The sequence below is a fragment of the Acanthochromis polyacanthus genome, chromosome 1 (genome assembly GCF_021347895.1).
Source record: "Acanthochromis polyacanthus isolate Apoly-LR-REF ecotype Palm Island chromosome 1, KAUST_Apoly_ChrSc, whole genome shotgun sequence".
NCBI lineage: Eukaryota > Metazoa > Chordata > Actinopteri > Pomacentridae > Acanthochromis > Acanthochromis polyacanthus.
Window position 1 is genome coordinate 16,221,947 of NC_067113.1, and position 16,846 is coordinate 16,238,792.

Here is a 16,846-nt window from a genome sequence, read left to right on the forward strand (position 1 = left end):
CTGATTCACAATACAGCATAATTACAGCAGCTCTTCTCTGCAACTAATAAAAGATCTGTGATGGATCAAGTGTGCTTTTCTAAACTAATCCATAATAAAGGTACGTGGACCAAAGAGAATGCATGTAATTTGCAAAAAAATCTTCTAGAAACTGAGACATGTGCCAGCTTAATATCATCTCCACATGCAGTGCATCTGTTATATCAGCAAGACGCACTTGTTTCTTCCCGTGATTACACACACATGCATGCATTTATTAATGAACACAGCTTTTGTTTGACTCACCATCCATAGCAATCTGTCCAGGAAAATTTCCTTTTCGGTGTGAGTCTTGTCTTCTGAATCAAATGACATGAGTGACATTTAAAAGTGGAGGATGTGCACAAGCCACAAGGAGACACAGCTTGTGCCTGAGAGTCCTGCCACCTCATGCACAACACAGATGAACTGTTAGCTTTGAAGTGTGAATGCAGTCAGCCCTGAATCACTGGGCTCATGATCTTACATAAGGTGAAGACGGCTCTGACTGCTCTGTCTCATACCAGCTGGAGAGGGATGGCCTGAGCAGGACATCTTAACCACCAGGCAACACTTCACTGCCCACTAAGACTGGACGGAAAGTCAAAAGGAGGAAACCATTTCTGGTCACACACACACAAAATTACTAAGCTGCAGGAGCAGATGGAAAATTTAATCTTTATTGGAAGAAAAATTTGCAGTGTTTTCAAGAAGAAAGAGGTAAAATGGCCTTAAATTGAAAAGTGTGAGGAGGTGAAAGTGAAGGTTAAAGAATTAACCAAGAAGAAATGGACACATATTAGTGGTTTTAGTGCTTACAAATTAAATATTGGATAAATGAATGAAGCATATGGTGCATGAATATGTTGTAAAAGGCTTAATAAACCTCAAACAGCTGGTGGATATATCTCAATTTGTACCCAACCTCCAGGGTTGAAAATGAAGCCAATGTCCAAGTGCTAAAAAATGGCAGTTCCTCAGATTGACTCCCATGTAAAAATATCAAACTTTAGAGTAGGAATGAACACGTTTATAGCCTGGTACAAAAATCAGATTTGACTTCTATGGCTAACTCCCCATTAATGACAGAAGCACATGGTGCAGTTTGTATTATTGGTTAAGGTTTTGCATAATTTAAGAGCATGGCCACTTTGAATGACAGATGGATGCTATTCTGGGAGAGACCATGACCCATCTCAGTTCCACCCGCATTCAACCTTCTTGCTCATATTCTGATTAGAAGGAGTTTGGCAATCTCAAAGTGGAAACAACTAGAGACACCACACTGAACTTTAACATCAGTCTTTAGGAAATCTGTGTGTGTTGTCATAGAGCAGTGGTGTCAAACTCATCTTAGTTCAGGGGCCACATTCAGCCCAATTTGATCTCAAGTGGGCCAGACCAGTAAAATCAGAGCATAATAACCTAAAAAAATAACTAGAACTGAAATATTCCCCTTTGTTTTAGTGTTAAAAAGCACATTCTCTAAGTGTTCACATTTAAGGAATTATCTTGTTACAAAACATCATGAACAACCTGGAAGAAAAATAAGTTCAATTTCAAAAACATTATTCCTCACTTATCATTTATACGTTACAACTTACAGATCACAGTTTATGTAGAAAGGCACAAAGCATTTAGCCACAGGTATCTGGAACTGAATTATATAGTATTTTACTTTATGATTAAAATGACAAAAAAAGACAAAATACAACAAAATGGTCCCAAAATGACAAAAATAAGACAAAAATACAAGCGGGACAAAAAAAAACTCACAAAATGACAAAAACGAGAAACAAAATGGCAAAAACATGAGACAAACAACAAGAAAAATAAGCAATATAGTATTTTACTTTATGATCAAAACTTGTCAACATCTAGAAATTATTTTTAATTTACAGTTTCACAAATTTACAATTTTCAGTTGATGTCTTCTCTGTAAGTTTTACAGTTTACAAAGTCATTCCACAGGCCAGATTGAACCCTCTGATGGGCCGGTTTTGGCCCGCGGGCTGCATGTTTGACACCCCTATCATAGAGGGTTTAATGTTGGTATACCTGACTTAAGGAATGCAGACTTCAGACATAAGTTTGACATTTCCACTGTGCATTTAACATGTGTGCATGCAACAATTTTCATACTACCTTTCACCACAAAACAAAAACAGCCTCTATAACACAGCTCTCACCCACTGTCAGCTGGGATAACCTCCAGTCCCCCACAGCCTCCACAGGATTAACGGCATATAGTTAAAGCATGGGCGGATGACAGCTGAAAGGCCAATAAACTATTTACACCGACCTTCAGTGCATTCATGCTGATTCTTGGCGGTGACTGAAAAGACAGTTTAAGCTTTTGTCTGTTGTAATCTGTGGTCCGCCATTCAGTTTTAATTAAGCAAGAAACAATTTAAAGATTAAATTCTGCACAACGTTCAGGTGAAAAATGTGAGATGTAGCGATAGCAGATAGTAGACGTGGAGTATTTCTGGTGAGTTGATAAGTTGTGTAAGAATAAAAACGCTAAGAAGTAGGCCTGCATGTGAAGAATAAAGTGCATTTCTCTTCTCCTTGTTGTTTCCTGTTTGAGGAAGCAGCCTTGACCCACAGGAGGTGGAGTCATGATCCGTAGTCCATCTTGACTTGAAGTGGATGCCATCCTGGATGAATATTAAGCACCCACACCTCCCACATTCACACCACCTGCTGAGGCTGCACTGCCACAGACTGTGTGTGTGTGTGTGTGTGTGTGTGTGTGTGTGTGTGTGTGTGTGTGTGTGTGTGTGTGTGTGTGTGTGTGTGTGTGTGTGTGTGTGTTTGGATGATTCTGTGGGCTGCACACTACACTACACTAATGCTGCCTTTTAAAGAAGAAGAGCAAGGATTGCAATTTCAGAATGAGTTTTGGATATAATTCACATCCAAGCAGCAGATTTTTGCTGCAGGATAACTTATGTAATCCAATTAAAATCATAGTTTGGACTTGGGATCCGCAGACTAATGAGTGTTACGGGAGGCTCATCTAACCACCTCTACTCCGGTGTGTATCAAGAGCGCTGAGGGCCCGTGAGAGGTGCCTCCACGCTCTCAGAGATGCAAATTTTAACTTCCTACATGTGCTGAGGATACGGTGCTTACATTTATACACATAGACACATACTAGTATGCACAACCACTCACCCACACACTTTAAAGTGGCGCCAGACAGCACTCTCAAAGCGACTTGAATTCTGATTTTCTCATGTTCCCCTGGCAGTTTTGGAGCAAAAATTCATGCCATCAGGCTCAGGTTGGGCGAATTACTCTGTGTACTGACATCTCCATTATGGGCCCAAGCTCCCTGGGGTGAGAGCATCTGTCTCACTGTGAGTTAAGAGGACTGAAACACTAGAGTGATATGAAAACCCATGCAGCTGACTACACAGTTATGTAATCGCAATCACAAGGACGTCTGGTTTCAGCTGCAAATGACTGAACAGAATGATCTGCGTAGTCCACTTAGTTTTCGGCAGCGTGAATAAGTTCAGTGTTTATTGTTTAACTTTCCTAAATGGTTCCAAATACAGCGCCCTCCATAATTATTGCCACTCCTGCTTAAGATGTGTTCTTTAGCTTCTAATAAATTCATTTTAAAAAATAATATAGGACCACAGTGAAAAAAAGAGGAAAATCCAACTTTTAATTTAAGTGCATTTATTCAGTAGGGAAAAAAATCACACATTAAGAAATAATTCTTTTACATGAAATCATGTGTGCCACAATTATTAGCACCACTGATGTTAATACTTCGTACAACCCCCTTTTGCCAACAAAACAGCACCTAATCTTCTCCTATAATACATTTTTCTACAATTTTCAGTGTGAAAGTATGCTTCTGCAATAAAAACTGGATTTATTTTAAGGCTTTCAACACATCTTAACCAGGGGTGCCAATAATCATGGAGGGTGCTGTAAATGCTTAAATTCAAATTTGGAAAAATATATAAAAATATATCACCTTAGTTACATTATTTTTACTACATTATTAGTCTGATTTGGTATTGCTGGCAGTCTAAGGCTTGTTGGGTAAATATTTGAAAATGATTTTATTCAAGGTTTCAGTTCAAAATCAAATATTTCCCAGAAAAATGATCAAAACACAAGAAAGAAATTCTTCCTCCTGGTTCTGTTCTCATATTTATTGTGCAGACATGTCGGTGTTGTCAGTGTTGTCATCTGCCTCACGGATAAGCATGTTTTCCACAGTTATTCCTTCATGGTTTTGATGAAAAATAAATGTCTTGGGCTGCCAATCAAATTACTTTTAGTCAAAGAAGGTGTCCACCAAATTCTTTGGAAGATGCAATTTTCTCTATATAAAAGAATTTCATAGACACTGTAAAAAAATAAGAAAATAAAGTCCTATTTCTGTACATGAGTCTTTGCAATTTTTTTTAAGTTGTCCTTCAGCCCTGACAAATACACACATGTGAAATGCTCTTATTTTAATGCATGTCGCTGAAATTACATTTTAAGTTCGTCCAAATCATTACTTCACCTCAGCATTTCTTTTCTTTGTCTTTATTTTTATTTTTTTTGCTTTTGTGTTCCATGGGGCAGCAGCTTCCCGAAACCTTCAGTGTGAAAAGGGTTGTGAGTCACAGTAAAACCCACACAGTCATGACAACATGCATTTTTATGCTATGCACTTAAGGCAGGTGAGTCACCAAGTGCCTCTTTTCTAAGAAATATCAGTCTTATCGTGGGTTCATTTTATGTAAAAGCTACATTTACTGTACACTGTTTGCCGCTACGGAAAAAGCCACAGAAGCCAATTTGAGCTGTTAGAAGTTGAATGCTGAACAACGTGATTGGCAGAGCATGTGGGAGAGAGAATGAATGGCCATGGGCCTCAGGGCTGTTCGCTCATCTAAGAAGAACTGAAACTCCTCCAGGGAGCAGAGAAGGTTGTCATTTTCAAAGCCTTTTGTGTCCTGAGGTGAGGTTTGACTGATACTGTCTGCCTCAGTTATTAATGTTGTCAGTACTCATGTCTGAATTCAACAGAGATGTTCTAAAATAGTAAAATCAATAAAATGTTGATCACAAAAAAATAAAAAAGATGAGTTTCATTTTTTCCCAGAGTCCATAAAGTGATGGACTGAGGGAACTTGATGAAAGATGCAACAGTGTCGGCGGTCGAGACATCAAGCGAAATGAAACCTGGCATCTGCTATTGTCTTACAGCCTCCAGGTGCTTTTTGTCTGTTTCATCCACTGACCCAGCCAAACCTGCCGTTTGCTGCAGTGGATGTGACAGTGTGGCGGACCTCGTGTTACCCATGTCTGCACAATGTGGACATGAAACAAATACATTTGTTATCCATTTGTACAATTTATTGAGCTGTCAAAGGTGAGCGAGTCTGCAAGGCCACAAATGGGGCCTGTCAGGTGGGAGATGGAGAGGGAGCTCTGAGGCCCTCCTTCTCTTCCACACCATTGCAGGACAGGAATTTTCATCAGACCTGATAGATTAAGGAGAGGGTACAGGTGGCTTATGGGTACTAACTGCAGTGTTGAAAAAAGTGTTACAGATACAGACTCATCTTATGATGCTCTTATGCAACAGGAAACTGGTAACAAGTTTGATTACAGCTAGAGGGGTTTGCAGGGACAGTGTTAGGAACAGCTTGGCATTCTGGAAAGTAAGCTTACTTACATTCTTACTCAGAATCAGAAGAAGGTCCATGTTACTCGTCTCCGACACTGTAAGCATTAAGAATAAAAAATCTCACTCACTCTGAAGTTTCAACAAATCCACCCAACAGCACTTTTTAGAGCAATACTTTTGGTGTGTTTGTTTTCCTTAAAACCGTAACTTTCTGAACATATCTGAGCGAAACCACCAAAAATTTCATCCTTATTTGCACTTGGACTTTGCACTCTCTCTCTGCAGTGCTGCTTTCTCTCTTTAATAAATAGTCATCCCCCCTATTGCTGTGGCAAAGGAACACGCCCTGTAGGTGTTAATGCACTGTTGTCAAAAATGTCTCGGTCGAAGAGCTGATATTAAAGCCCGCTAAATCCGAAGGCTCAAGAAACAGCCTACTGTTTACCATCTGGTTGTGGCAGCCTGGCAAGCCCAAGTTAAGGCCATAATTGATGATAGTAGCGGAAGCAAAGACACTAAGGGGCCCGCCTCATGGCCAGTAACATGTCAGTGGTCCTTATGATTGGCAGCTTGTGATGAGCTGTCAGGTTCTTCATCTGCAACCCTGCAACTCTGGGTAATTGTCCTCTTCCATTCACCTCCCACTGGCTTTCTTCTGTCTGTCCTCTGTATTCTCAGAAAAAAAAAGTCCATTTGTTGTTACGTTTTTCCATCTACCCATCTATTTTCTATACATCGTTGGAGCCTATCCCAGTCGACTGAAGACGAAAAGCAGGTTATGGTACATTTTAATTTGGGGGAAATAAACACCAAAAACAACACCCCAAGGACTTTCATTAAGGTTTGAAGTTCATTTAAAGATTCTGCTGCTGAACATGACACTTGCTTTCTGCCGTGGAACAACGGTGACCCCGCCTCCACCTTAGTGATGATACACAGTGGCTACACAGTGACAGCAGGCCAGCTGCTGCCTCTTTCCTGGAACCAATGGCGTGTGAAATCTCAATTCGACCTGAGACTGCTGCGTCCTTGTATCAAATCAAAGGGCATTAGAGGAATTGAATAGACACAAAGACACATGATTGTTTTGGCTGAATACAGGTGCATAATTTCAGCACTTTGCCATTGCAGGAGATGTGATATCTGACTGCTCAGATGACAGAGCTGCCTGTGTTAAGATGTTACATAACTGCGAGGGAACAAAAATCTGATTGTCCTGCTGAAAATACCTCTGTAATAATGGTGACATGTTCCAGGAAGGTGTCATCTTTTCAGGTTCGACATTAGAACTTTGTGTCTTAGCTGGCAGTCTTTCCATCGTTACAAATTTGTCCAGGGAATGGAAAACTCAACACAAGTTGCATCAGTTTTTCACAGTGCGAGGCAGATGATAGTCTAAACCAGGTGTGCTCAATTAGTAGGGAGAAGATGAAGTAGTCCATGGAGGATAAGGGCATGTTGAGTCACCGGTAAGAAAACATTTTTAGCAACCATGAATGGCCCATGCGTGAACTTAATTTCCTACTTTGTGTTCGTACGCTAATTTAGTCCCAGGTGTTAGTAGCTAAGTGGAGTTACCAAGAGGGTTTAGCCCAGTGTTTTGTTTCCGTTTACAAGTTTTTCTTAAAGAACCTGGAGAGATTTGTTGATTTTGTTGTTGCACTGGAAGTGCACTCTCCCCAGTGACTAATTAAGACATTTAGGGCTGTGGATAACACCTTAACTTGACACGAGCTTTAATTTCTAATCAGACATTCAGAGTGTCTCCTGCCAGGGCCAGGCCCGCGGTGAATGGGAGATCAGGTATTTACCATGACATCTCTGCTTTATTGCATATATCTGTTCAATTAGCAAGTCTCATGGTACCAAGTCATTCACATTCTGAATATTTCATCCACATTTCATTCATTTTATTTTCAGCGAATGGATAGCAGAATGGTTTTATGTCATGCATAGAGACGCACTGAGCAGGATTTATGAAGGTTTATACACTCTATTGCAGTAACAAAGTACTGTTGCTGATCTAGTTAAACCATTGCTCTTGGCTTTGAAGTAATATTGTACAAAAATAAAGAATTAGGTTATAATTGTGCTGTGCAACAAATAGGCTGCACGTTTAATAAAAAAATCACATAAAACTAGTTACACTGTTTCTACTCGAAGATGAAATAAAAAGGTGTCTAATGTTCATAGATGGGAACATTTCAAGAAATTAATACTATATTAAACCAAAGATCTTCTTGGAGGCTGAATCAGAAAATTCAGCCTCCAGCTGAAGCACAGCTTGTAGTGTGCCTGTGAGGATACATGATGTCCAGGTGGATCAGATCTATTGCAGAGGGTGAACTGTCCTCTGAAAAAGCTGTCAAAAGCCAGAGTGCATTCAAACTGGGACGCCTGATAAGAAGTGTGTCTCACTTAATGTCTTATCAGTGTGACCGTAAAGGCGGCCTCCTATGTGCAATGTATTTACAATGCAAGCGATAAGTGCAGTCTTTAATATGTAACTCTCCTGACACAGCCTTAGATGGGTTAATGGTTTTATCAGAACACTACAGAGTGTAACAGATCGTAAAAATATATCTACTGTCCGCTCCTCGTCAATGGCTGTGCGAAGTTGCTGGATATTGGTGGGAACTGGTACACGCTGCCGTATATGCTGATCCAGAGCATCCCAAACATGCTCAATGGGTGACATGTCCGATGAGTATGCTGGCCATGCAAGAACTGGGACGTTTTCAGCTTCCAAGAATTGTGTACAGATCCTTGCAACATGGGGCCGTGCATTATCCTGCTGCAACATGAGGTGATGTTCTTGGATGGATGGCACAACGATGGGCCTCAGGATCTGGTCACAGTATCTCTGTGCATTCAAAATGCCATCAATAAAATGCACCTGTGTTCTTCGTCCATAACAGATGCCTGCCCATACCATAACCCCACCGCCACCATGGGCCACTCCATCCACAACATTGACATCAGAAAACCGCTCACACACACGATGCCACACACGCTGTCTGCCATCTGCTCTGAACAGTGTAAACCGGGATTCATCCATGAAGAGAACACCTCTCCAATGCATTTGCCCACTGATAGTATGTGTTTTTCTGAGGTACGTATTTTCTCTGTCCTCTAGGAATGTAAAGGAGAATGTGAATCATATGTTGAATGTTCATCATAGCTAGGCAAGGTGCCAGTAAGTCTAGAGACTTGAAGCCCCTTCTTTGTGTGCCTTTAATGTAAACCATATGTAGGAGGGTCCACAAGACCTATATAATGTTACTCAGAAGAACATCCATTGTCCATTTACCGCATGATGTCTGGAACACACGCTGTCTGCCATCTGCTCTGAACAGTGTAAACCGGGATTCATCCGTGAAGAGAACACCTCTCCAATGCATTTGCCCACTCAAATCGGTTACGACGACGAACTGGAGTCAGGTCCAGACCCAGATGAGGCCGACGAGCATGCAGATGAGCTTCCCTGAGACGGTTTCTGACAGTTTCTGCAGAAATTCTTTGGTTATGCAAACCCATTGTTTCAGCAGCTGTCCGAGTGGCTGGTCTCAGACCATCTTGGAGGTGAACATGCTGGATGTGGAGGTCCTGGGCTGGTGTGGTTACACATGGTCTGCGGTTCTGAGGCTGGTTGGATGTACTGCCAAATTCTCTGAAACGCCTTTGGAGACGGCTTATGGTCGAGAAATGAACATTCAATACACGAGCAACAGCTCTGGTTGACTTTCCTGCTGTCAGCATGCCAATTGCACGCTCCCTCAAACTTGCCACATCTGAGGCATTGTGCTGTGTGATAAAACTGCACCTTTCAGAGTGGCCTTTTATTGTGGGCAGTCTAAGGCACACCTGTGCACTAATCATGGTGTCTAATCAGCATCTTGATATGGCACACCTGTGAGGTGGGATGGATTATCTCAGCAAAGGAGAAGTGCTCACTGTCACAGATTTAGACAGATTTGTGAACAATATTTGAGAGAAATGGTGATATTGTGTATGTGGAAAAAGTTTTAGATCTTTGAGTTCATCTCATAAAAAATGGGAGCAAAAACAAAAGTGTTGTGTTTGTATTTTTGTTGATTGTAGAAACTGAGCTATATGTTAATTATATTAGGAGTAAGTTGTCTAACACATTTCTGCTGTCATGATCTTGAATCATGATATCACACTTCAAACACGTGCATGTCTTCTATAAAGGACCACTGCAATTTGTGTTGGATTTAAACTCTTGAGACTCTGTTAAACTGATCTTCAAATTAAAATTAGCCATTTAAACTGCAAGATCTACAGAATTGAAATCTACAGTGGCATTTTAATGTAATATGATTCACAAACAGATGTTACAGAGAGCTCAGTACCAAAGAAATGCTTTTGAGATGAAAGATAATCTAGACAGGCTAGACTCATCATAAAAACAAAGGAGAAAAATATTATCAGTATGAATTTATGGATTATCTTTAAGTCAAAGATATAGGAGAGTGTCATTTGAATTGATCAGCATACATTTTTGACCCACCAGTGGAAATTTTCCCCTCTAATTGCTTTTCAACAATTACAATCAATTTAATGTGGCTTCTTTTAAAAGAATTTCCCCTCAAAAAATGAAAAAAAAAAATGAAAACACATTTCTACAAAATAATGTCAATGGCTTAAAATGTTGAAATGTAAAATTAAAGATTGCTGAAGTATTCACTTCTTCAGTGATTCACCAAATTCAACACAGGTGCAGCCAGTTGGTCCTAGAAGTCACATGACTGGTGAAATTCAGATCTTATGAGTGCAGTGAATGTGTCTCATGTGACTGTAGTATAAAAACACCAGTATCTATAAAGTCCAGTCACTGGTGAATCAGTATTCGTGGTTATAACTACACTATGAAGACAAGTCAGGGGATGAATACAAAGAAAATTCCAAATCACTTAAGATGTCTTGGAGTACAGATAAATCCATCATTACGAAATGGAAGAAATATGGCGCATGAGTAAATCTGCCTAGAGCAGGCTCATAAACTGAGTAACAGTGTAAGAAGAGCCCCATGAGGGAAGCCACCAAGACACCTATGATTTTTTGAAGGCGTCACAAGCTTCAGAGGCTGAGATGCTAGAGACTGCACATACAATACCAGTTCAAGTCAAAGGTGAATGAAGTTCATATTAAATCTCAGTGTAGTAGGTTTTCCAATAAAACCTTCCACTGGAGCTTATGGCTGACACGTGTTGCAAAAGCGTGTTTTCCACAAAAGTACGTCTTCTCACATTTATTGAACAAAAACACAAAAAATAGAAGACACGTTCTCTGTCCAGACACGGCTTTAAATTTGCATAAAATCTAAACTGTTTCAACACGTTCCTAACACGACACTACACAACACGGTCATAAAAACCGTCAGCTCCTCTCGACTCTCAGGCCGTCTCACTGCACAGTGCTTAGCATCACACAGATAGCCGCACTTTCTTAAAGCGACAGGCTCCTATTTTTGCCCTTAGCTTTTATGAACACATTAACTTGAAATAACCAAATACTATAATAAATTATAATAATGCAAATGACACTAAATTAAGCATGTAAAACAGTTTAAATACCATAAAGTAATAACTGACGAATAACTGAACTAAAATTGCCATCAGTTAACACAATCTATGCATTCTGCACCTATACTCAGCTTGAGTTCACAAGAAGGCATGTGAACAACTCTTACAGGGAAAGAAAAATATTCTTGCTGGAAAGGTGAACCCCTCAAGGCTGCAGTATATTTTCTTTCAAATGTGTCCTTCCAGTAGTACAATGAACCATGTGCTCTCCACTGCAAGATGAATACACAAACATGGCACTGAGTTCAGTTTACCCTGAGCTTTCACTCCCAGGTGAATCAGGATACTTTGCTCAAAATGAACACATATAATAACTGACTTACAAAACTGCATGTTGAATGCATCCTTCAGTCAACACTACCTATCCATTGCAACTGTGGCAGGTTTCTTAAATATAGATATGAAAGCAAACAATTTCTATTAATTGAGAACATAAGCACTATGCTGTTATGCTATATATCAATGATTGTTGCACTGATTGCTTTTTCCGACAGACAGGCACGTTCTCTGGAGGCTGGATGCTGATGATTAATGCTTTTTTTCTCTTGCATCAATGTGAGGTTCACATTTGCGGTTTGAGTAAAATTACTATTTGAGAGACTTTCATTAAAATTGAAGCAGACTTTGTTTTTTTTCCCATCTGTCTGCTAATGATCAGACACTTCAAATTAGTTGTCAGCTTTGTTTTGTACAAATTTGTGCATGTTGGCATTCTAACAAGCCAATTGAAGATGATCTCACAGGCCTGCTCGCCTGGCCATAAACTCCTAGTTTTGTTTGATAATATAAACCCCCTGTCAAAAGTTTTAGGACACTTTCTCATTCAAATAAAGTAGAACCTGTCCTACAACTTTTGACAGGGGGTGTATTTCATCATATGGATATGATCAGGGCAGGACTCTGATCATACATGTAAAGTTTCAGGCAGATTGGAGCATGTTCAGGGCAGGAAAGGCAGGAAAAATAACCCAGGACCCCTCTCACCCAGGACACCACATGTTTAATCTGTTACCGTCAGGCAGGCGGTACAGGTCAATCACTGCAAAGACAAACCGGTTCAGAGACAGCTTCTACCCAACAGCAGTAAGGGTTCTGAACAAAGGCTAGTTGCACTACCTCTTGCTATAACATAAGTACCTCATGTCATTCCTGTATCATCCCACCCCATTCCCTCCTGCACCTTATTGTTATTACTTCCTTAATTTGTTATTTTATTTTGCACCTTACCTTATTTTATTATATCTTGTGTTTTTTATTGCATTTCTTCACACTGTTTTGCACTGACTGAAGAGCTTTTGCAATTTCGTTGTACTTGTTGCAATGACAAATAAAGTTCTATTCTATTCTATTCTATTCTATTCTATTCTATTCTATTCTATTCTATTTACACAGCATTTGAAATTTCATGGCGAAGCATCAAAATTCCAGAGGCCGCCACGGACACGCCCTTTGACTTTGGAAAAAGATTTTAATAATTTTGGATCATTAAGGCCTCCTGTATGTACTGGCCAAATTTGAGGTGAATTGGAGTTTCCCCCAAGGAGGCGTTCGCTCTAGAAAAAAATGAAAAATGGGCAAAATCTGACATTCAACGCAAAATAGCTCACTTCCTGTTGGGTTTGGAATGTGGCTGTCACTGACTTTTTTGTTCAGCCTGATGTGCTGCATATGTGTACCAAATTTGGTAGATACACCCCCTGTCAAAAGTTGTAGGACAGGTTCTGCTTTATTTAAATGAGAAAGTGTCCTAAAACAGGGGGTGTACATGGCATCCATTCACCTCACAGACATGTTCCTATTGATAGTCCACTTTAATAATTTCATTATCAGAACTAAATTAATCTTTTTCTTTTCACATATGTCTTGAAGGATAAGCATGAATCCTGAGGATCTGAGCACTGTGCTTCTAAATTTAGAGTGGCATCTTTGGCATCTTAAGAACTTACACCTACTGAGATGTTGCATTAAACGACCTTGTTATAAAATGATGTAACTTTATAATGAAGCATACAGCAGTGATAGCTTCAATCTGCTGAGAGACACACAGGAGGAAGCGTCTGTTAATGAATTTCAGCCATCTTTAGATCAGTGAGTAGCTCTCAGCGTTACATAAAGTGACCCGCTGAGGGTCTGATGAAGTCAGATGGTGAACAGAGAGTGACGTGGAACCCAGGTAATGTTTCCCTCACCTCTACTGTTTGACAGATTTAGTCCTGCTGAGATTTATATTGGCAATTAAAATTAAGTTCTGGTCTTGTGGAGGAGTAACAGCTGTGTAAAAGGGGTCTATGTCACAAACCATGACAATAAAAGCAAGAGATAAGTGATGAAAATGAAGACTATAAGTAAACTGGAAAAATATGAAGAAATTATTTGTTTAATTAGTACATAAAATGCAGTGACAGATGAATTACCTGCTGGTTTATCATTGCACAGACATAGTCCAATGCTAGAACACTGCTACAGTCAATACTTCTAGTGTAGCCTGCTTATTTTTGCAGAAGCAATCCATAACCACATGTCTATTTGACAGTTATTTTCGGTCTTACTTCAGAAAGCAACAGAAAATCGTTCTGAGACCCTCATGCAAACAGTGGTCTTGTCCGTAAATCTGAATGATAAAATGGGACCAGAGTCAGTCACCACATCAGCTGCACTCTGTTTTTTCCCCCCAATTCAATAAGACCTTTACTGCTGTTTTTTTTTCAGTTCAATGGATTTGCCCTTTCTCCCTAATAAAAAAGACCTTCATTCAAAGTCATTATTATAAAACCTTGAGAAAGTCGGAGCACAATAGAGCAGCCTAATTTGAACTTGTTGCACTCCATCATGATTGGTGGCTGAAGCAAGCTGCAAACAGAAACACCGAGCGGATGGAGGGATACAGCATTTCAAAAGACATGCTGGGAAGATAAACAGGTACATATTAATTTTCCCTCTATTTCCCTCTCTCCTTTTGAAGTGAACTCTCAAAGCCTGACTTCAGTCTTCCTCCTTCAGTGAAAGTCTTTCTTATAATATAACCTTGTATGTACATAGGACGCGGCATGATTTAACATTCATTCATTTTACAGAATACTGGACTGTCCTTTCCAATGTCTGACTATTCGATCAAAAAGAAAGGATTTGTTTATTGAGTTTATTTGAGTTGAAGAAAAGTAAAAATGGTGGATTTAATTTAAACTCACAGACCTCACATGAAAAACACTGGCCCTGTTTTTCTCCTTGAGTAATTATTCTGTTCAAATACCATATATTTCTCTCCAGGCAGAGAGTGCTTGGACTGAATGGATGCTGCCACTGCATAATGGTCCTCAGACGTTTGTTTCCTAGGCAACGTGGGGAGGGCATGCGGAGAGGGAGGTATAAAAACACTGGCAGCTCCTCTGTGAGTCTTACTCTGAGGTAAATGCACTCTCTGTCAACACAGAGCGCCTCGGAGAACTTGCTACACACTTTCTCTCCCGATTTGCCACTCTCTTTCTCGGCTTAGCTCCACAAGTGGCTGTTCAAGAATGATGCGGCCAAAAGATTTACGCCAGGGCTCTGGCACCAAGACTTTCCTAGATGCCATGCATGGTGGTAAAGTCCACCTGGCGCGCTTCATCCTGGACGCCTTGGATGGGCGCATCATCAACTCCAAGACGGAAAACAGCCGCACCCCGCTCATGTACGCCGTCTGCCTCCAAGACCAGGGGACCAGAGCTAAGTTCACCCGGCTGCTGCTGGAGAAAGGGGCGGATGTCAACTGCCAGGATGAGGACGGACGCACAGCCCTGAGCCACGCCTGTGAGATGGGTCACCTAGATGTGGTCAAACTTCTGGTGCAGTTCAACGCTGACCCAGATGTCTCTGATGCCTGGGGTAACAGTTCCCTCATGTATGCTGCATTTTCTGGCCACAGCCAAGTCCTGGAGTTCCTGGTCAGGGCTTTTAAGAGACTGGGACTGAGGTTGGACAGGACCAATAATGCCGGTCATTCAGCCATCGAGGTGGCCAACTTCTTTGGGCACAACCAATGTGTCCAGATTCTGAACTTTCCCTGCCGGAGGAGTCTTGGCACAGACGATCCGTTTGTTGATGCGGGTACCACTGTTGAAGGTGAGTGCCGGATGCCCAACAGGCTCCCCAGGCATGTTCTGGAGAGGTTCTCCAAGCAGTTGAATAATGAAGACCAGCTGCCCAGGCTATTTCAGAGACAGCTGAAGATTACAGAAAACGGTGGACTTTGGAACCGGTTCAGATGTCCTCGCAGTCAGTCTCAAGAGGACAACCATCGCCACAGTTGGGCTCTGCCTCCTCAGCTAGAGAAAAGCCAGACTGAAGGAGATCACAGCATTCTCTTCAGTGCCAAACAACTGCAAAACTGCCAACTTAGGGAGCTAAGGGGGGCTAAAGCACTGAACTCTCTTCCTGAGCCAAGCCAGAGAGATGTCAGCCAGGACACGAGACTCCCAGAGCAAACACCAGAGAGTTTTCCACTCTGGGGAAAAGCAAAGTCATTTAACCTGGACCTTCTGAGTAGCAGAAAGCAGTCCTATCAGGGTGATGTGCGTGACATGAGCCTGTCAGCCAGCAAATTAAAGAGAGCCTCGCTTCAGGATGAGAGATGCCTGATAGACAAGATGGAATGTCAAGGGAACACCCGGGGCCTGACAAACGATGCTGACAAAATTGTCTCAGTGCCAAAACCTCTTTTAAACAGCAAGAGCCAACCGGTGAGAGCACTCGAGGACAATCTCAAATTGCAGAATGAAGAGGCTAATGACATGCCTGCATCGGGCAGAAGAGAGCAGCAGAAGAGGGGCAGCTTCGGCACGACCACCAGACACAACAAACTACTTTTTGCCAGAGGGGAGATGGAGTCAGGGAAGCTCCCCAGCCGCACCCCCGGGTTCATGGGCCTGGGCACCAGATTGCTGCGTCGATTCACCGCTCCAGAGTTCATGAGGATGGTGATAGACTGCTCGTCGGGCTCCTCAAACGGCAGAGGTCGGATGTCCCGCTCCGAAACCTTCCCTCTGTCACACACACACCAGCAGGTCAACAGTCAGCCGAGCGTCGACAGCATCAGCGGAGTAAAGTGTGAATTTGAAAGCTGCTCGTCTCAGTCCACCCTCAATTAGGATGAGGACGATGTCCAACAACAGAAATAGATGGTAGTGCCGTTTTTACAACACATGAAATTCTTACATGTAATTATTTGTAGCCTATATAGGGGAGAAATAATAATCCCTTGCTTATGTGCAGTTAATTAGTTTTTTCAGTATTTATTGATTTAAACACGAGGTGTAAAGCTGTTCATTTGCAAAAAGCTGCATTCAATTTTGCTATCTCATATTTGAAATTATTTATAGATTAATATATTATCAGTCTGTGAGCTACTAAAGCGAATATCTTCTTTCACATATAAAAAGATTTATATTAAATGGAATTAAATGTCTTTGATATTGCTTCTGTGTTTATAAGAAAAAATGTATTTTGCTTAAAGATATTCAGTGACTGTGCAATCATGCTAAATAAATACTTTAAAACATATTCTGCCTGGATTAATGTATGCTTGTGTGTGCAC

The 16,846-nt window shown here is 41.0% G+C and overlaps 1 protein-coding gene across 1 annotated transcript; it reads left to right on the top strand.

The window, feature by feature from the left end:
* The first annotated feature begins 14,650 nt into the window (after positions 1-14,650).
* On the top strand, positions 14,651-16,812 carry LOC110952131 (inversin-A). The gene has a single exon (XM_022195513.2). It carries the CDS (start codon positions 14,790-14,792, stop codon positions 16,398-16,400), a length of 1,611 nt encoding a protein of 536 aa, XP_022051205.1. The 5' UTR covers positions 14,651-14,789; the 3' UTR covers positions 16,401-16,812.
* Positions 16,813-16,846: the final 34 nt, after the last annotated feature.

What these genes read in the sequence shown, in the direction of transcription:
- LOC110952131 (XM_022195513.2), top strand. Translation starts at nt 14,790, where the DNA reads ATGATGCGGCCAAAAGATTTACGCCAGGGCTCTGGCACCAAGACTTTC.